Here is a 23,242-nt window from a genome sequence, read left to right as displayed (position 1 = left end):
AAATATAATCACTTGAATCAAAATAATATTCAACATATTCCATCATATTCCGAGGGCCGCACACATGATTTTTTTCTGGATTACTTTTCGAGCTTTTTTCCCCAACTTGTTGACCAGTTTCCCTTGAGAAAACCCCAACTTTCGCCCAATTGTCCATGAGAAAAGTACATATTCTATCTTACTACATTGACAGGAAGTGGTAAGCTGGACGTCTGTAAAAAGGGTTGATCGATAAATTTTCAAGGAAGCAATTGTTGTCTTTGTTTGTGAAATAGAGGACTCTAGCCGATAAGGCTACTTTCTCCCAGAGAACCTCAGGCAACCAATTTGTTTTATGTACTACTATCGTAATAAAACATTACTATGTTAACCACTTCCTGGTGGCTGAAGACTTACACTGAATGCGTATTCGGAAAAAAATGTCCCCGAGAAAATGTTTTTTCCGACAATCGATATTCGAGATGTCTTCTGTTGCACAAATTATACTGCACTATGTAAGAACTTGCATCCTTTGATCTGAAGATTGTAGATGGAAAAGTATCATTTGCACTATTTCAAAGTAAACCTGCATTTTCGTATATCATCCCGTAATTTGTGATTAATGACAATGACTGTAGAAATAATATGGCTTGAGGAACGAGAGATCTATGTTCGTCACGTGATTGGACAATTCCACCCCTGTCCCACTCTGACGATGATCCCTCCCGGATCGGCGCGGCGCGCTCTCTATAAAAAAATCTCGGGCACAGTTTACTCTTCTAAGTTTTCCGGTCGCTATTTAGTAACCCAGAGTTTGGTCCTCATGTGTGGTTTTGGACCAGGTGAGCGCTGATGAAATAAGTTCATTAACATACAAGCGAGCGATCGCCTACGGTCAAAGAAAAATTTCTTTTCAGATTTTTTTTTAACAATATCTTCTCCAAAATTTCTCTAAAAAAAAATTCTAAATTTTTTTCCAGTATTTTTCTCTGTAAAATTATTTTCTACGGAATGTTTTTTTGTAAAACCAATTTTTGGAAAAATTTGATTTTTATTTTTGTGACAGAAAATTTTTTTCGCCCAAAAAAATTTGGAGAAAAAAAAATCGGATTTTTTGCCGGTTGTACATGATAAGGAGAAGGGTCACTTGTCCAACCTCGTGGGTTTTCTCCGAGTCCTCCCGTTTCCTCCCACTGCTAAAGACCCCTACGCGTAAGCAAATTATTGACAAAAAACAGAACCATTTGTTAGTCCCGAAATTACCTAGTTTGTGTGGATGTTGAACTAGATGATGTTAATAGTTGCAATAGTTGACATAGTCTCGAATTATTGACACAAAACAGAACCATATGTTAGTCCCGAAATTACCTAGTTTGTGTGGATTTTGTTAAACTAGGGTTGTCACGATTAATCGGTTTAGTCGTAGTCGATTCGGTTTCTAGCTCAAACCGATTCACATTTTGAAAAATCGGTAGTCGTTTCATCCAATTTATATTGATACAATTACACATAATGTTTGACTTTTACTGTCTGCTTAACACACTACTGTACTGAATTGCTGCATATTAAAACCGTATTGAAACTACGTCTTTTAAGGCTCAATACAGAAATTCCCATTTACAGTGACACGAACTCGATGTCACATGGAATTCTTCGCCTTCCATATTAGGAATGGCTTACTACGAAATGTGTAAAATGGTTGATTTTGGCGCGAAATAGCTGTCAACAGCCACGTACGCCAATAACAGACATGATAATATCACAGAACTTTATAATACATGGACTGAATGCATGCCGCACGAGACAGGGAATTTGGCGATGTTACAAGCGATAAACTACCAATGTAATTTTGATAAAGTAATAGTTTTGAAAGAAGACAATTCTCCAACAATATAATCGAAAGATTCCCTCACAAATTCCTCATGTATAAAATAATTTTAAATCCAGTTGTATTTTGTTATTTAATTCACAATCAGAATGTGACGTTACTGTGTCCGAGACGCGAATAAACAAACCGGACATTACCAGTCAGGAGGCTCTTCATTTCTCCTCCCTCGGCATATGTTGCTGCCTTTCTTAAAGACACATGTTTTTGTTTTATTTGTACCGTCTTGGTCAGGTTCTCTTGTTGTTTTCCGTCAATATGATTATCGCTATATATGTTAAAACATTATGTATGGGAATTGTTGTACTAGTGAATTGTAATCTATTGCCAGTATTGGATTTTTAAATAGCAGTTCTGTGGAGGTAAGTCAGAACGCGGGGATGTCTACTCTTACTCCGTCCAATGCGTAACTAAATATCAAAACTAGTGACTTGGTACATGTTGTTTATTGCCAATTTAAAAAATGTATTCCAACATCTCTTTAGCTCAAAGCCAAAGAAATGTATTAAAATAATATACGGTCGGCTAATCATTGCTCACGCATATCAACAATCACAAGGGAAAACCCCTGTAACGCAATACGGACAATGACATTATTAGCCAACGAAAGAAACATTTATTTTACATTATTAGCCAACGAAAGAAACATTTTTTTTACATTATTATAGAATTTATACGGCATCCGATTAATCTGCACCGATACAATTTTTGGCTACCCGATTAACTGATTCAAGAATTTTGTAATCGTGACAACACTATGTTAAACTAGATGATGTTAATAGTTGCAATAGTTGACATAGTCCTGATTTTATCCATTTTTGCGTTTAATCATCAACACATGAACAGCAGAATGGATTCCAATGCAATGAAAATCGGACACATAATCGGACTGAAAATTTCAGTCAAATTGCATCACTCTAAGCCAAGAAAACCTTTTTTTAAAATCACTGTATCCTCGATTGTCATTATTACCACTGTCAGAATAGTTGACAAAGTCTCAATTATCCATTTTTATATGCCCACATTTTCATGTGGACGAACATGTATTATGCTATCGCCCCTGTCCGTCGTCCACAATTTGTGGACACTCTACAGGTCACAATTTTTATCCGATTTTGACGAAACTTGAAATATAGGTCTATCTCCTAAAGATCTTGGTTCCTTTTGATATTGGCATGTATCAGACCATAACTTCATGGATTATGGCCCCCTGATGTACGAAAAATCACGTTTTTAGTTTGGGGACACTCTAGCGGTCACACTTTTCACACGATTTTGGTGATACTTGAAATGCATGTTTATAACCCAAAGATCTTGGTTACTTTCGATATTTGCACATATCGGATTATAACTTACTGAATTATATGACCCTTGATTGTACGAAAAATTGTGTTTTTAGCTCGTGGTCCCTGTAGACGTCACAATTCTTATCTGATTTAAAAAAAAATGTGTGAATACATGTATATCACCGTTACACACCAAGATCTTGGTTCCATTTGATAATTGCGCATAATTGAAAGTAACTTCCTGGATTATGGCCCCCGATTGTTCGAAAAATCGCATTTTTAGCTTGTGGATTCTCTAGAGATCACAATTTTTTTTCCGATTTTAAAAACCGTTTAAATATCACCATTCCACCATAATGAAGGTTGAATTCAAATTTTGGGGAAATCAAAAAGAAACAAAATGGGCGCTCTTTGTAAGCAAATCGTGTAAAAGTATGTAGTATGAAGGTTGTGGACCCTCTAGAGGTTGTGGACCCTCTCTATAAAACTTAAAACATATCTTTATATCCCTTTTGATATTTGCACATTTCAGACCATAACTTTCTGGATTATAGACCCTGATTGTACAATAAATCACTTTTGTTTTTAGCTTGTTCTCTATCCATCTCTTGCAAAATGTGGGCGTATCTTGCCTGGTAGCCGCTGGTTACGTTTAATCATCAACTGATGAACTGCAGATCGGATTCAAATCCAATGAAACTCGGACACATAAAATGTCATCGAGAGTTAATTATGGTCTTTTCATGTTAATAAATGTCTTAATATTTAACATTTCAGGCCTAAAGAAATTACTGCAATAGGCAGATTTACCTCTTGCATAATGCATGTTGAAGGAAACTTTAAACATCTGTAAACATAGTGTAATAATAATTTTTTAAAAAATGTATTTTCTTTCTGAAAATAATATTTTATAATCCTACTTACGGTACATTTTTACATGTAAGGGCCTCTAACATATCAACTTTTAATTTTAAATCCTGTACATGTATACAGTGGACTTTGTTAACAAACAAAACAATTTGCCTGTTGGGGTTTAAAACAATCATAGATGTTTCTCTCTGAAAGTAATATTTTATAATCCTATTTACTCTTTTACATGTACATGTAAGGGCCTCTGACATGTCAACATGTAATTTTAACACATATAGGCAGTGTACTTGGTTAGCATACAAAACAATTTGCCTATTACGCTTTAAAACAATCATACATATTTATTCTTTCTGAAAATAATATTTTATAATCCTATTTACTCTTTTACATCTAATAGCATCTGACATGTCAACATGTAATTTTGACACATGTATGATGCATTGGACTTGGTTAGCATAAAAAAAACTTTGCCTATTGCGCTTTAAAACAATCATACATATTTATTCTTTCTGAAAAATAATATTTTACAATCCTATTTACTCTTTTACATCTAATAGCATGACATGTCAACATGTAATTTTGACACATGTATGATGCATTGGACTTGGTTAGCAAACAAAAACAGTTCTTAATTACTGTAGCCTGACAGGCAAAAACAATTAAGACTCTAATAAGAGTGCCGAAGCTAAGCAATTTATTATTATTTTGCTAACAAGCTTGTCTGTAAGCTGAATGTCATCTTCTAATCATTATGTTTAATCACTTATTATCAGATATAGTTTAATGGCTTCAGGGATCATGATTTCCGCATGACATTTGCCTCTCTTTATTTGTTTCACTGAGCGTTCAATATTTGCTTGGCAGTGTGATCATCATAAAACAACAATCATTACACAAATGGTTGGTATTTGTGGTGATCTGTCAATAATATTTTGCACATTGTTTGTAACTTTTTAATTTGCCATCAAAATATTGAATTGGTGGATTCCGTCAATGGTAACTTTTTAATTTGCCATCATGATATCAAAATACTTAATTCACTTGTTTGGTCATACCAATGTTATTTATATAAAAACAAACCCATCCAGTCGTTCAGTTAATATACTATATTATGGTCAACCTGGTCAAACACTGTTCGAAAACTCAATTTACAATCTGCCTGTGTGTACATGTACATGTATGCTCATATTGATTTATTGATTTAAAACTATATGAAAACTAAATGTTAATATAAAATTGTGCTAGATTTAACACTAAACTTATACATGTAGTGATTGAAACAATAACATATTGTTAAAGTATATTTTTAAAAAAGTACTGGTCAAAATGAACTATTTTACCTTGGTCTGTCCAGTAGATTAAAAATACATGTACATGTGGATAGTACATGTATTTTCTTTTGCCTGCGCAGGAATCATTAGTTCTTAATTTGAAAACCTTTTTTCATTCAAGGTATAAAATACAAAATTGCATCAGCAATAAAAATGATAATGAATTGCAAATGTCAAAATAAGGCCTGTTTCCCATGTATGTGTTTTCACAGTGTTTCCTTGCACTGCGAACAAGCCTGTCTAATTCAAATGTAATGGGACCGATTCCATGCAACTGGCAAAAATGTGTAAATGGAAAGCGAGGCTAATGGTTACTTGGTACACTTCTGACATACCCGTTCGTAAGTTATCTGCCCTTCAGTATGGCTGAGGATGAAAAAAGACGACGCATGTCACATGATACAATATTTTACTTTATGTCACCCACAGCGAAACACAATCCACCATCGAACCATAGATAATTGAAAGCAAATGTTTCTATGAGTTAACTGTCTTACTCATCCTCACTTGAATCATTGGAATACTGCCATATGTTTTACTTTTGTTTTGCATTCAGACCGGTAGAGGTATCCCTTGTGGGAAAAACACAACCACTTTTGGAAGGATGTGTTTATGATAAATATCAGTATGGAAATTATATACTATTATGTATGTATCTATGACTGACAAGAAGGCTTACCCTGGTTGCTACACATAATTCAATATTCTGATAAAGATGCATTATGTAAGATTGGATGACCGAATGGTTAGCGTGTACGTACTGTATCATAAGGTCTGTCATTGAGTCAACAGGCATGGTTTTGATTCCCTGGTTGTACGTGACAAGGAGTAGGGTCGCTTGCTACCTCGTGTGTTTTTTCCGGGTCCTCCGGTTTTCTCCCACTGTTAAAGACCCCTACGCGCAAGCGAATTATTGAAATAAAATTAAACCATATGTTAGTCCCGAAATGACCTAGTTTGTGTTGAGTGGACGTTAAACCCCATTTCTCTCTCTCTCTCTCTCTCTCTCTCTCTCTCTCTCTCTCTCTCTTTATTATTGTAGGAAGCTGAGATTTTGTCATTTTATCATTAAATTTTTAAATCTCTCAGGTGTTAAAATCCATCTAAATCTCTGCCATCCAATGTTCTAGAGAGTCAATTATAGGCTTGTCATCTGAATAAATATCTAAATGATAATTAATCATTTCAAGCCAAAAGAGAGAATTGCAATAGGCAGATTATGTATAGGATATTAACCTACCCGAGGTTGATATGGTAGAGAACGCGCGGGCGAAGCCCAAGCGTTCTCTACCATATCAATCCGAGGGAGAGTAGGTTTATATCCGACATATACAACGCCATTTCACCCTTAAATTTAATGTGCTCTTCCATTAAAAGGCAACAATGATTGGATAATTGCTCGATAGTTTCCGCCAAATAGCGAAAATTACCAAGTAATCACGTGCAATTACGTGCATGTTTTTGTTTATACGTCGCCATTTTGGACTATTGAATTGAAAGCAAAAACAAAATGGATAGTAATACGAAGTCAGACGAATAATCAATTCTTTTTAGCCAACATATTGACGATGGAATAGATGTGAAAGCAAATATCGACGAGGATCTATCCAAAGCCTGCAGAAAATTTGGACCAAAAGGCATTCTTTTCCAAGAATTCTGACAATGAACCATGATTGAAGGTTTTCGGTATGTTCAGAGAAGGATTTGACCGACTGTTTTAAGTGGACTGTACCCAAAAATACTTTACAAAGGAACTCTTGAGCGATAAATACTTTCAAGTCTTGTAGTGTGTGGAGAAATAATCGCAATGGGTACGAAAAGGAAATTCTGAAAGATGTCTTAGACATGGATAACCGATCTAAATACATGTATGTCGATAAGTACGCCGTCTATTTCGGTCCTGAATGTTCGAGACTGTACCATAAATTTTAATTGTCAAAAGAATAAAAATTTATTTCTGTGTTTTTTTTGGATTATTTCGATCATCTACGTCATCAGCGGTTGATATGAGCCGAATATATTGACCTGAGATGACGTCATTAGCGGTTGATATTTCATATCAACCTGTCATGACGTCATCAGCGGTTGATATGAACGAATATATCAACCTATGATGTTGTCATGACAGGTTGTTATGAGATATAACTGCTAAAAGTAAAAACTACCGCCAGTTGTATATATATATATATATATGTAGCTTTTACATAATGCATAGTCTCTTACATAATGCATAGCCTCTTGTCGCTGGTTTGAAATGAAAGGTTTAGATATTAGATGATGAGCATACAATCATTATGTAAAATGAAAAATAGCACAGCATACATGTATGTGAGACTTCTGATCCTTTAGCTAAAGTCAAGTCTTTTGGAAAAAGACAAAACTTAAATTAGATTATTACATTGTATTAACCTGTATTACACAAACCCTGAAGGCCATTCTAATTAAGGCCATGTTGAATTGATTCCTTGTTTCTCCTGCCACCACTCTGGCAATCATATGCGGTAGTGTGGTAAACACAACACAAAATTGGTTTCAAAACACAAAGTGGTCTTGCATAATATCTATAGTCTAAAGATTGAGTACCATTTTTAATATTATAAATAATCTACTTATATTATTGGTTAGAAGAATAAAAACACAGATAATATGTAATTGAATAAATTTAATAACAGACTAAAATTTTGTAACAAGTGGCTTTTTGTTTAACTTTTTAAAATACGAAATAACCATATTTTGATATAAACTTTTTGTATTCTTGTGTTACAATACAATGGAAACATTTCAGTTAGAAGAAATTTGATTAGCTTGCTGAGTTATACACAGTTTCGACAATATCATCGAACGTGAAAGTGCTGGGAATACTCACCGAGTCTAGTTGAGATAGGTAAATTCGCATACCGGTAATTTATTGATCTTTAAGGAAATATTGGTTCCGTTCGTTCGTTTATGGAGTTTAACGAACGAACAAACAAACGGGACCACTATTATTTCCTTGAAGATTAATAAATTACTGGTACGCGAATTTACCTATGTCCCAGCATCGCTAACCATTTTGTAGACGTGCGTAATTTAGTACACAAGATATGATTGGACTATACATGTACATGAATAATAATGACGTGTGTTATGATTTTAGCCAATGAACAAATTGATTATTCTGGTTCGCGGTTGAATATTAGCGACTGTCATTAGCCGAATTGACCGCTACACGCGTCATTTTGCGGAAATCATCGAATCAAATACAGTGTAACTTATTCCAGGGTATGCGGGCCCCTACATATGTATTATTAACATCTTTAGTTCGTAACAGGGAATAAACAACGAGAATTGACTTCTGATGTTTGGTAGAGTTTTATTTAGATGTTATTAACGTAATTTTTTGAATATTTTTTTCTTTTGTGTGTTAAAATGGTAAGCGCACGATTTTCGGGTCCTCGACTTAAGCATGCGGGCGAGGAGAAACAAGGAATCAATTCAACACTTGGGGCATGCTCTAGTCCAACATAGATTATTTGCTTGTACTTTTATATTATAAATGAAATGTATTAGGAGCCATGGTGGCTAAGTGAGTAAGACGCTGGCTCGCTAGCCTGAAGGTCGCCGGATGCGCTCCTGGTGTTGGCCAAGAAAGTTCATTAAGATTTTCCAACTTGGTTTCCCCTTTTCAGTGGTGCAGGACAGAGGGCCTAAGAAGGACAGTTATCTATTTGTTTGGTTGGTGCCGAAAAAACGAGGTCCTGTGTACACATTGGACTGCACATAAAAGATCCCTTGGAATTCGATATAAGGTTAGACCATAGCGCCACTGTCCGGGCAAAATTGCACTCATAGCACACAGTATGGCATATGCCTGTCTTCATTAGACCAGTCGAAACAGAACAGTAGGAGGTTAAACCCCATTTCATTTTATTTTATATATCACTATATTATTTTCATATTTTTACTTCCAGGTTTTTTCAAGAGAACAGTACAAAATAAGAAAGTGTATTCGTGTGTGGATAATAGAAGCTGCCATATTGACAAGAGTCAGAGAAAACGATGTCCATATTGTCGCTTTCAGAAATGCCTCTCTGTAGGAATGAAATTAGAAGGTATTTGATATGTGTTTATATATACTTGTATATTTGTGACTCATTTGTTAAAAGGGGAGCCATGGTGGCTCAGTGAGTAAGACGTTGGCTCACTATATCGGGAGACCCCCCGTGTTCGATCCCTGCATTGTCTGAGAAAGTTCATCTGGATTTTCCGACTTGATTCCTCTTTGTCAAGTTGTGTAGGATGGGTTAAAAAAAAATGAAGTCCCATGTACACATTGGCGTGCACGTGAAAGATCCGTTAGCAGTTTGAATTCGATATAAGAGTAGGCCATAACCTTATTTTGACAGTCCAGTTTCAGTCCTTCACGTTTACGAAATGGTGCATGAGCTGAAAAAAAACTACCGCCAATTTATAACAACTCTTTTTATTTATATTGCAAGATAATTCTACATTGTTATTTATGCGTTAGTTTTGTCTCATATTCTTTTTAATTATGTCATTTATATGTTCCTCGTATTTTCGTCAGTTTGATCACTTTGTCTGTCAGCGTGATTAGCGCACAAATTGCACTGAAGACCAACCCAATTTTGCAAACCCATTTTTGTCCCCCACCGTGATTAATTGCCCTCTAAATTTTTTTAAAAATGTCGCATACTTGACAGTTGTGACCACCTCCAGAGGTATTGCTAGTGATAATCAATGCAATGCCAATGGGACAAGCGGTACACGAAAACATTTTAAACAACGTAATGTTATTATAAGACGTACTTCATTCTGTCATTCCCGTGGATATTCTTCATCAACATCCGGCAACATATTGGGCTGTCAAGTAACATTGTATTCTATTGGCTGATTTTAGACTTCTATCCAATTACAACGAGCCTTACATTAGCATTCAGTATTAAATATGGCAGCCCAAGTTTTACCATGGAAACGCTCATTGCTTGGAGGAGGTCAGTCAGAAAACTGCAAGTACGGTAGTTTATGAATCGCAATATTTAGGAGAGCTATTTAGCTAATTTGCGAGCGTATTTAATGACTCCCCCGTAGTTAAGTCGAGGTGGGTTGGGAGGCGTAAGAGCGAAAGCGCGCCTTAAACTTGAAGGACTGCAGTTTCAGTTTCATTTTATACTTTTTATGTCATTGTACTGTCCATCTGTCAAAAAATTGGCTACAGTTTTTATACGCCTACATTTTCATGTGGACATATATTGTCGTCACCCCTGTCCGTCCATCCTTCCACAGTTTGTTTGTTGACACTCTACAGGGCACAATTCTTATCCGATTTTGATGAAACTTGAAATATAGGTTTATCTCCAAAACATCTCGGTTCCTTTCAATATTGGCATGTATTGGATGGAAACTTTATGGATTTTGGCCCCAGATTGTACGAAAAATCATGTTTTAAACTTGTGGACACTAGCGGTCACAATTTTTATACAATTTAGATGAAATTTTAAATGTATGTTTATTACCTAAAGATACCGGTTCTTTTCTATATTCATGCATATCAGACCTCAACTTCCTCGATTATGGCCCCTGATTGTACGAAAACCAGTATCACAGCGCAATTTGTGATACATATTTTGTCTGTTGCTAATCAAAAAACTAACTTTTTTGATTCAAACTAACTGCCTGTCATTTTGAATATTGACACAATGATTATCCACATTTTGAAGACTAGAAGGCTTTCTCAACACTTTCAAGGTGTTTAAAATGTCAAATAAAATTTTATAAATAAAACTGAATTCTCCGTGTGACATTTTCTTCTAGAACTACCCAGACACAATACTATATAATACAAGGACATAGCTCTATGAATAGGGACTATTAAACCGGAAATAGGGAATCAAGTAGTACCACTCACTTTGCGAGACATGTCAGTTTCAAGTAATTATATCAGTATTCATTTTGAAAGAAATAAATCCAGTGTGTACCCCACATATTGTAAATAAAATATAAAAAAATAAACACATGTTAACGTTTTGTAAAATGATAAATGAAAGTAAGAATTCCCGTAAAATATTATTGTTTATATCACATGTTCTAGTTAATCGAGGTGTGTCTGATTGAACAAAAATAATAATACACGATAAAAAGCAAACAAAATTGTTTTCTAACAAATATTTCTAACGTAACGAAGGAATAACGCAATTAAAATGAGTAGGGGTTCAGAAGCCACTGCCAGGAATTGACTTCAGACATAAGACCTAACCAAAAGTCTACATCACATTCACAAACTGTCACAACTACATGTGGCAGTGCTAAAAATTTGAAGAGAGAGAGAGAGAAATGGGGTTTAACATCCACTCGACACAAACTAGGTCATTTCGGGACTACCATATGGTTTAATTTTATTTCAATAATTCGTTTTCGTGTAGGGGTCTTTAGCAGTGGGAGGAAACCGGAGGAAAAATTTGTAGGAGATCTAATCATTTGTTATGCATTAAAGTAATATCTTGTTATTTAGGTGTTTTATGTTGAAACTGAAAAACTGCTAATCAGTTTTTAAATTTGCTAATCAAATTTGGCAAAATTGGACTTTTTGATTAGCAGTGCTGCTAATCAACTGTGAAAAATTACCGACAGCCCTGAAACTGCCAGACAAAATGGCCACTATTTGTACGTAAATAGTGTTAAAGTATGTAGTTTCAAGGTTGTGGACCCTCTAGAGGTTACAATCCGATTTTGATGAAACTTAAAACATGTGTTTTATGTCCCAAAATTTGTGCATATCGGATCATAAGTTCCTGGATTATGGCCCCTGATTGTACAAAAAATTCCTTTTTTTTGTTTAGCTCCGTCCATCTCTTGCAAAATGTGGGCGTATCTTGCATGGCAACCGCTTGTTGACAGATTCTTTTCAGATTGGGTGTGACTTTCAATTTCAGAGTTATCCGCCCTCTGCCGACATGTCAAATTTTATCAATGTCCGAGTTTTCTTTACAGATACATGTAAGCTGCTGTCGACACCAGTGAAGGTGTTTCAAAATTTTTCTTGTCAGCCATTTTTACCGAAAATAAAGGGGCATAACTCTTATTGTTATTTAAGCAGGTGGTTTCAGACCACATATAAAAATCATGTGTCAACAAAATATTCAAATTCGTACGTACAGCTGTAATAAAAAAAAATAGGTGTGCCTCGTTATTTTTCATATTTAATTCCCATATGGTATTCAAATTTATGTCAGTAATATTCCTACAAAATTACGTGTCGTCGTAATATGATAGAATGAAAGCGTGCCGACTACTGTCGACCCATACCTTTTTTCAAAATGATCTCCAAAATTACCATATTTTTTGGGGTATAAGTCGATACTTTTTTCAACAGAAGTCCGGCATTCATCTTATACTACGTTTTGACTTCTAATACGGATGGAGGTAAAAAAAAAAGGCATCCCGAAAATTTTTGGCAGTGACCGTTGCTGCACGATACCAAACCAGTGACATCATTTGCTAAATTATAGCACTCGCACGTGCTATCGTGTAAAACAATTAACTACTTACATGTACACTGTTTCAATCGAAATATTTGTCGACATTTCTCAGCTTATTTATTTCTTTTTTTTTAAAAACATAAGCCCCCATTCAAAATATTACATACCCAAGAATATGCCATCAAAATAGAATCTTTTCTCCAACGTGATAATTGTCACGTTTACATCTCTTGTAGTTTCACACGTCTCATGAGATTTCTACTTTAGTTTTCAATTATTGTATTATAACCGCGTGTGGGTGTTTGTGTAAAATAGCTTTATATAATGTCCGCTTCCACTGAAGTGATATCGCAGACAAATTAACGGACATATTGATTTATAAGTTAACAGGATAATTGTCACGTTTACATCTCTTGTAATTTCACGCGTTTCGCAAGATTTCTCCTTTAGTTTTCGATTATTGTATTGTAACCATGTGTGTGTGTTAAATGGCTTTATTTAACGTCCACTTCCACCGAAGTGATATCGCAGACAAATTAACGGATATATTGATTTACAAGTTAACGGATAATATATTGATTTGAGGTGTTATATACTCTTACAATATGTGACATCTATGATTAGTTTATACTAGTTTATACATATTGTCGGCTCACATCAATGGGATTAAAATATCCGACAGTGGAGAAACCACAAGGTAAACACGTAGATTAAAATCTTAATCACTCTTATTGGATTTGATGAATAGTCCGACAAAGGGGAAGCAACGACTTCTGTTTAAGATCAGATTGATGAATTGTCCGACAAGGGATTAAGTCAGTCAATCAAGGCAGATTAAGTAGTTAATCAAGGTAGGTGTAGAGACAGTATAACACGATAAATACGTTGATCACTTAATTACCTAATCAATCCAGCCTATTATCAACGATAATCGGGTTGAGTGGTAGTTATACACTCAGTACACTATATTAATTTTGGAATTTTGAATATTATTCATCATGTCTTGATGTCCGATTTGGCATATTCCTGGTCGGATAAGTTAGGAAGTTTGGAAAATAGTGCCAGAAATGTCCGGAATATAGGGGCGAAATCCCATCTCTGGTCGACACATTACTGCTGTGTGGGTCTAGTCGTCGGGAGAAACCCTATTGTACATGTACAGTACATTGTATGTCAGTTTACACATGAATTATATGTAGCGTTATTGTCAATTCAACTTTGTACATGTAAATGTGGGGGAGTTGTAGTTCAAAGGGGTGAGGAAGGATTAAACACCCACATTGAAATTACTTTCGGTTTTGTTTTTTTTGTACCATGAACCACTTTTGAAAAATTTGAATCTTCTTGTGGCTAAAGTTGTCATCTCATTCTTTGGAAATTTGCACCACATTGTTTACATGTATGTTTATGAGATGATGAAGTATATTGACTTTGCATGTTTCTCGATTATTGCCCCTGATTGTAGGAAAAATATTGTTTTTTATTACCGTAGCTTGTTTTCTGTCCATCTCTAGCAAAATATAGGTGTATCTTGCATGGCAACCGGTTGTTAACTATTATAGCAAGAACTGTGAGCTCTTTATCTAAATCTTACATAATACATTTTTACTAATAAGAACTCAAATTGTAACTATAACAATTTGTAAAGAAAACAAAAAACAAAATATTAACTTGGCTTTGAAGAGGCCCATCAAAATATTTTATCCAACTTTCACAATATTGTAGTTTTCTAGAATACTAGCTCCCTCAAATAACGTTAAACGTTCATACTGTGAGTTAGATTGTGACTACATTTTTATGGAGTAAGATGACCCAATTTTATTAGCCGATGTGATATACTATATCTCTTTTTTTTTAACCATGCTTTTACTTATCTTTATATTATTTATTCAGATGTATCTTTTAAAATTTTAATTTATACACCTTTTATGTGTATATATCTTATAAATGTCTGTTTTTTTGGTAAAGCAACATTTGATCACTTTTGTTAATGACGTACTCTTATAAATGTGTGATAATAATAATAAAAAAGGTATTTAGAACAATTTCTATACTATGATAAATGTTGAGGTTCACAGGGCTTATTGCAGTGGTGTCATTGAGTTTTACATGTGATTTATGAATAGACTAGTTCATGTCTTGAAGCTACAGGAATAGCTCTGTGTTCGTTGGCTGCTTACCATATAAGAGGAAGTACACTACCCAAAAATAAAACGTGTCATACATGTGTGTTGATTAAAATCTATTGGAATAGCTCTGTTTTCATTGGTTGCTTACTGAACTAAAGGTAACTTACACTACCCCATGAAAAGACTTGTCAAATGTTGAATGTAATTAAATCCATGAAATTATATACGGTAATACAGAATATAAATTTTTAAAAAAAAATAAAACGATTTGAAATTTTAATCCAATCTGAAATCAGCCAGGGCCCTGTTTCTCGAAATCCTAACTAAACATAAAATCCAAATTTTAGTAGATACTTCAATTTTGATTGGCTAAGCACTAAAATTAGTCTAATATTATCCAATCAAATTACTAAAATTTGGATTTTTTTTAGTTAAAATTTCGTGAAACACGCCCCAGGATCCCTATCCAAATTACAAGCTCAGAAAGTGTTGCCATAACTAACCAAATTATTATTGTCATGAAACAATTAAGATAATATTAAAAAAACCCAATCAGATTAAAACACAGATCCCATTTTGTTTAGTTTTTTATAGTTCAAAATTTTGTTTTAGTTATATGTACTACACTAGTAACTGGAAGAGTTGTTATATAACCTGCGTTCTGGTTGATGTGAGGGATTAGCCAATGAAACAGTCTGTTGCAGCCAGTTCTTGACGTGCGATGTACAGAACTCTGGTATCCTACTAAACACATTAATGCTGATTGGTTAATCAAATGTCTGACATCATAGGCTCAAAAGCCCTTGCATGACCCCTAACGTGACCTCCCACTACAACTGGTAAGATGTACATGTAGTAGATACCATCGAAAGTATAAAAAAAGATGAAGCGAAATATAGATCTGTACAGTGGATTCAGTCAAATCCGTACGGGATCATTGCAATATGTTGGATTACGCAGAGTGTCAGAATACTCAGTTTTCTCAAAACCGGAAGTATTATTGTAAATTCGAATACCGGAAGTATTATTATAATGTAGGTTTGAATCCCCAGAACGGCCCTTTAAAAAATGATAAACCTTCAAAATTTTATTACATTAAAATATCTAACAATAACAATGCATATTTATTGCACACTTGTCTTTGCTGTTACATGTTCATTGATAATCTGTCCAGGTCGTCGTCACACGGTTCGGAGAGATCCGTAGGGCGAACAAACTGAGGTATTCGAGTTCAATCGGCATGCGCAACGAATGTTTCCAACAGGTGCTAGGACTATTTTTACGACCGTGAATTTGTCAGTATTCTTGAGTATTTGTCACAACTGTTTTACAAGAGATTATAAAATTATCAAAGTAATCAAAAAAGACCTAAGCGAGCGAGTTTTAATCTCACCGATAATTGATTGGTGATTACGTGTTAATCTTTTGAGGCTTGAAGGCTGGATTATACAATGTTGATTCAATGGAAATCGTGAGACAGGACAGCTGATTGATGTAGTAATTCGGAATATTCAGAATACGGATTAATCAAAGCTTTTTTGGCTAAAGTAATAAGGAAATAAATCGGGATGAAATGATGTCGGATTTCACAGAATGTCATAGTATTCAGATGTCGGATGTGACAGAGTCCACCGTATTTTAATCAGATTGTTAAAAAAAAAACCAATTAACAGATTAATTGCTGACTGGCCTGTCCTAGGTTATAATTCAATGAACTGACAGGTTAACTATTTTTTGTCTCAAAAATTCTAAGCCACAGTAGCTCAGTGAGTAGGAGATTGACTCGCTAACCTGGAGGCCTTGTGTTCGATGCCTGCTTGGCCTAGAAAGTTCATCAGGATTTTCCAGTGTGGTTCCCATTTATAAAACCCTTAGGAGTTGGAATTCAGAATAAGAGTAGGCTATAGCGCCACTGCCTGGTCAAAATTTCTCTCATAACACACTGCATGGTGGATGTAATAGGAGCAGAACAGTAGGACGTTAAACCTTATTTCATTTCATCTTCAAAAGCTAATTAAGGGCTCCTTAGACTGCCCGAAACGTGGTCCTATAATATGTAAAGCTATTGGCATATGTTGGGCAGTTATATAGACTTTGTAAGAACAGCAGTTTTGAACGGTTTCAGTATTAATACATGTATATGTAACTTTTCTCATATTTTCTTCAAGGAAATGGGTTAGTAAATTTGTTACATGTACTGACTGAGTGCTGAAGGATTGAAGTATTATGATATAATCTTTAAATATTATGGTAGACCATAGTGCTGCCGGGGCAAAATTTCCCTCGTTGCACTCTGCATGGCATATGCCTGTCTTCATTAGCTCAGTCGGAGCAGAACAGTAGGACATTAATCTCATATAGATTACTTAAAAGATGCATTACATGTAAATAAGGTTTAGATAAAGAGCTGACAGCTCAGGTTTCGATTGTCTACTTAATAAACTTATGGGTGTTGTAATTCATTTAAATCTCTGCCATTCAATGATCTAGAGAGTTGATTATGAGCTTGTCGTGTTAATAAAACTAATTAAAATGGGATTTAGTGTCCGAATTCTTAACATTTGAAGCCAAAATAAAGACATACAATAGACAGATTTAGCTCTTAGATAATGTCATAATGCATCTTTAATATGAATATTAAAATTTAGGTCGATATTAAAAAACGAATTTGAAATAATAAAATAACATATATGACCTATATTACTAAGATGTCTGTCAAACTACATGTATAATAAATCATGATATTTTAGTTTGTCGATGGTATTTCTTTGGGGTTTTTTAGTTCATTAAAAATTAAAACTTTTGATGAGTTAAAGCGAGAATTGCATATTTTCTAAGAAAGTCAAAACATATTTATTTCTATATCTATTACTTCATAAGTTGTCAAATCACTACTAGACAATCATAAGAATCATTTTAGCACATTTGGAAATTGTATCATTTATTTTCATTGGATAACTAAGTCTACACAATGGAAGAGAGGGTTGTCTTGATTGTCAAGATATGTGATTAAACAGATAAGGAATAAGGATAATGATGCCTGGTTGAGTGAGACTTTACAAAGCTGCACACGTGATATGTAGCACCTTAAAAGTCTATGTTGGATTTGAAAATGATATATTTCATTTGCCAATTTCTCCACCGACACAAGTGAATTATATATGATTTAGGATTATTCTTTAACAAGGTAGGACTGTGTGTATACATGTATTTTAAGGCTTTATTTTCATATTTTAAACATATGACTTATAAAATGCAATTCTTGCTTTAATTATCTCCCTATATGCGCATGGCAGCAGTGACAAAATGGAAATGGACGAAAGTAATGTAAATATTGGAAACAAGTGGCTATGATATCGTTTTGTGGGAGTATTTATGCAAATTAAAACGACTAGATTGAAGAAAAAACATATCTGAGTGAATCGACAGAGGTTTGATTGCCTGACATTACGAATGGTTGAAAAAAAAAATGAGCCAAAGCGAGAGCCGGTAAAATCGAGTCTTCAACAGGCATTGCATTCCTGTTCTTTTCTTATTATATATTGTCTGGTTGGACATATGGTGTATGCATATATATACGGATAAGTCAGACTCCTGTGCCATAACAGACTGTTTCATTGACTAATAGATCATTTCAACTAGAACGCAGGTTACAACAACTCTTCCAGATCCTAGTGTTGTGAAGACAAGTAAAACAAAAATTTTAACTATAAAAAATGAAATGAAATAGGATCCAGTATGTTTTTTTAATCAAATTGTGTGAAAATAATTGCTTTTGAACTTTTGGTTTTAAACATCTAATTATCACAGTGTAACCATCAATAATTAACTGTTGGGTTTTATATAGCATTAATAACAGATGCTTTAAGTGTCAATTTACATATGATTTTATTTGTTCATAAACACCGGAAATAAATATTGACTCCTCACAGTATAGGCAACAGACTACAGAAATGAACACTATGATTTTCCTGCATGAACATATTGGCAAATCTCAGTGAATTGTCCTTGTGAAAAAGGGTATTAATACTATACATGTTGTGTACTGTTACGATCACTACTCACATCTGGATTCTTGTAACCCAGTAAATTAGAAATTATTGTGGTGACGGACATACATACACATGTAGTAACGGACGTACAATTACGTGTGCAAATTGCTAGCCCATTACATTACTTTCAAATAATCTGATAGATAATAATAATAATTAATGGAGAAGTTACTTTCCTAAAAACATCACTCCTTGAAAAAATAATTTGTCCGTACGTACATCTCTGAAACCGAAAGTGATTCAGAGAATTTCAGTAAATGTTTTCTTTTTATGGTCAGAATAACAAGAATGGGTGATGATAACTTTAAATATGAGTTCTTCAACAGTTCCATAAATAAATATGAATGAGAGAGAAAAAATGGAAATATTTGGTAACATGAAATGTAACAGATGTATATCTATGAAACCTTAGTCTGAGAATTTTTGCAAATCTTTTCCTTTTATGGTCATTATAAGAAGAACGAGTGATTTTCTCATATATAAATATGTTTATATACATTGTCAGATAATTAATGACAAATCATTCATTAAAATTCATTCAAACAAACACCAAACAAGAAAATACAATAAAATTATAAATTTGACATTTACAATTTAAAAAAAAAAATCAGAAGAGTTCCTGTCTAAACTTAAGTTTGTCTTCAAAATATATACAAAACCCTTTTCCTCAAACAGAAATAAATGAAATTTCTGCATGAGGCGAAGTTTACTTACTCTTTCTAATAATAGGTGCAGGAGGACCCTACTACATGTGCACAAAACAAAACTGACAAGACCAACCTTTTGACAAGACAAACTATATACATTGTACATGTAGACATTCGTTGCATGAAATAAACAACAAATATCAAATCAAATAAATGAATTTGGAGGCCAGCCATAAGCGTCCACGGCGCCTTGCAGTCCCGTGGGTCTGAAATGATGTAATGGTTTAACCCAGGTGATCTTCTAACTATTATTTTATTGCTAATCTGTTTTTTTTTTCAGCCGTCAGATCAGACCGAATGAGAGGAGGAAGAAACAAATTTGGTCCCATGTACAAGCGAGACAGAGCCATCAAACAGCAAGCAGTACGTCAACAACAGCAGATTATCTCCCACTGTTCCATGCATTTACCAAACGGCATTCCGAGTTTACCGGCATCACCCGAAGACTCGTCGCGTCACTCACATCACGATTCGACACACATAACGTCCAGTTCGGGAATCCCCTTCAGTCTAAGTTCTCCAATCATATCCTCCTCCAACTCCACCTCTATACCAGCGATTACCTCTCACACGTGCAGCACGAGTCATACAAGCACTAGTAGTGTTAGCACCCATACCATTACCAGTCCAGTATCAACTTATCCTCACTCTGCGAGGTCCACGCACGATTCGTACGCGATATCACACTCCTTCCCATCTATGATTGATGCTTTACGGGCCTACCCACCTACTGCCCTGCCCCCTCAGCCTTTCACACCAGCAGTGCCGCCGTTGGTGGCTGATCTCAAATCTGGTTTATCAGAGGAATCTGAGGTGAAAAATAAGCTTTTGAACTTTATGCGAGCTGAATTTGGACAATTAAATGTGGTTAATAATCCTGTGCAGTTTTTACATGTTTTGTGTAAGATGGTGGATCAGCTTCTATTTTTGATGGTGGAGTGGGCAAGAAGTTCTGTGTTTTTCAAAGAAATGCGGGTAAGTTATAAGGTCAAATATCTCTTTGGGGTGGGGGTTTGGGGGGTTTTCATTTTTCTTTAAACTTTATTTTAACAGAGGACTTTGTTAGTCTTATATTAAGGACACTATCTCCACTAGAATGGCCCAGTATTGCCTTATTGAACAGATTTAGGGTGCCCCATGCAGTCAAAATTTGCACTATTAAAAGTTGAACTCACAGCAGCGAATGTTCATGTTCAAATGACAAGTTGCCAAGTGATTACAATGTAGACATGCAGCACATGTATGTTCTATTATGCTATAAATAGCCATCACACAAAAAATTACATTTGTTTTGTTTTTTAATTTGCTTTATTATTAACTATACCATAAGAGCAGCATCATTTGGTTTAGTACAGTTAATATCTCTGAAGCTCCCTGGTTAGGCAAGAATAGAATATTATTATTGCTTTTACAAGGTTCTCAAAAACAATTGTTAAGTTGCCTTAATTAGGAGTTACTAATTAGATTTATTGATGTAGCTTTCTGTAATGTTTCAAATGTCTTGATTATCCCAGCCTTTCAATCAGCTGGAGAACGGTCAGTAGACTGATTTAATTTCAAACCAAGGGCACTGCTTGTCGTTTACCTTTAAAGTCTATTTTTTATTGATGTTTAAATTGTTATAACTTGTTATATAAATATTGTGGTATAATTGTCAAAATATTTGGAGATATTTTTTTATCATGGGGTACCCTATCAGATGGTAGAAAGGAAAATCTGAGGTCCAACTGTACCTGTTGCATGTAAACTTTCATGTACATGTATTTAATGAAGAGTAGACTGATATACTGCAAGTAGTTATTGACTGATTAACTTCCCTTCTTTTGACTGATCTTTTTGACAGATTAACTTCCGTTCTGTTGACTGATCTTCAAATGTATTTGACTGATTAACTTCAATCATTTTGACTGATTAACTTCAATCATTTTGACTGATTAACTTCAATCTTTTTGACTGATTAACTTCAATCATTTTGACTGATTTTCAAATGTATTGTTTTTGACTGATTAATGTCAATTCTTTTGACTGATTAATGTCAATTCTTTTGACTGTAGACCTACTTCAAGTGTTTTGACTGAGTGATACTGAAAGTGTTTTTGACTGATTAATGCTAATTCTTTTAACTGATTAATGTCAATTCTTTTGACTGTAGACCTACTTCAAATGTTTTGACTGAGTGATACTGAAAGTGTTTTTGACTGATTAATGCTAATTCTTTTGACTGATTAATGTCAATTCTTTTGACTGTTTTAGGCCTACTTCAAATAGTTTGACTGAGTGATACTGAAAGTGTTTTTGACTGATTAATGTTCAAGTGTTTTAAGTCTATATGAATATTTGATTCTGATTATTTATATCTATTATAGGTTGAAGATCAGATGAAACTTCTTCAGAATTCTTGGAGTGAAATTTTATTTCTTGACTTTGTTTATCGACAAGTTCATGATTGTTGGAGCAACGAAATTATATTGGTATGTTAATGATTGTTAATATCTCAGTTCCATAATCTTCATCATCATCGTAACTGGTTTCACTAGCATTATTTTGATATTAGTAAATTAAATAAAAACCACATTTATAATTTAAAAAATAACAAAAGAGAATGGAAATTAACAAAAGAGAATGGAAATTTCAGTTTTTAATATTGCTTTTTTTTTTCCTTTCAGGCTAATGGACAAAAAATCAACTTGGACATCTTAGATAAATTAGGTTTAGGAGATTTGAAAACACATCTTTTTGAACTTATCAAGAAGACGAAAGAATTGAAACTTGATATCCATGAATATGCGTGCCTTAAATTTCTTATCTTGCTCAACCCAGGTAAGGCCTTTAATTCCTATCATGCTCAACAATGTTAAGACATTAGGATTTTAGCAGGTAAGGTATTATTTTTTGCATCATGACCAACACAGATAAGGCCTGAACTTTTAATCATGCTCAATGGTAAGGCCTTAGATTATTATCATCTTTAAGCCAGGTAAGACTTTATATTAGAGTGGCATTATGTAATAATAACACTGTAGCCTCGATTGTCATTGTTACCATTTGTTAGGATAATAAACAAAGTCTTGATTATCCATTTTTATGGTTAATCATCAACAGGTGTTGAACCGCTGATCGGATTCAAATCTGTTGAAAATCGGACCCATCAGATGGCATCGAGAGTTTATTATTGTCTTGTCGTGTTTATGAGTGTTTAATTAATAATATTTTTAAGTTAAGGCCTAAAGAAAGGCCTGCAATAGGCAGTATACTCTACAACATTGAGACATTTGATTTCTTTTGTATCCAACACAATGTAAAGCCTTAAACTTTTATCTTGCACTGCAAAGTTAAGACATTTTTTTTTATCATGCTCAATTTTTGTTATGCTCAAAAATGCTAAGATACTTGTTATGAACAAATTCTTATCATACTCAACAAAGGTAAGACATCAGATTTCTTTTTCATACTCAACTTTTAATTGTGTTCAAAAAGGTATGGCCTTATACTTGTATCATGCTCAACAAAGTTGAGACATTATAGTTT

At 34.3% G+C, this 23,242-nt stretch overlaps 1 protein-coding gene across 3 annotated transcripts in view; it reads left to right on the top strand.

Annotated features, from left to right (window-relative positions):
• Positions 1 to 23,242, top strand: part of LOC126820111 (nuclear receptor subfamily 5 group A member 2) — an 86,693-nt gene that overhangs the window by 52,801 nt on the left and 10,650 nt on the right. For all 3 annotated transcript variants that reach the window (XM_050548091.2, XM_050548065.2, XM_050548147.2), the window contains 4 exons: positions 9,302 to 9,442; positions 19,995 to 20,689; positions 22,081 to 22,185; positions 22,381 to 22,534. In XM_050548091.2, the coding sequence (XP_050404048.1) occupies positions 9,302 to 9,442; positions 19,995 to 20,689; positions 22,081 to 22,185; positions 22,381 to 22,534 (1,095 nt within the window). The remainder of the gene's footprint in view (positions 1 to 9,301; positions 9,443 to 19,994; positions 20,690 to 22,080; positions 22,186 to 22,380; positions 22,535 to 23,242) is intronic.

This window comes from Patella vulgata, chromosome 1 (genome assembly GCF_932274485.2).
Source record: "Patella vulgata chromosome 1, xgPatVulg1.2, whole genome shotgun sequence".
NCBI lineage: Eukaryota > Metazoa > Mollusca > Gastropoda > Patellidae > Patella > Patella vulgata.
The sequence above is the reverse complement of the archived record's forward strand: the minus strand, read 5'-3'. Positions and strand labels throughout refer to the sequence as shown.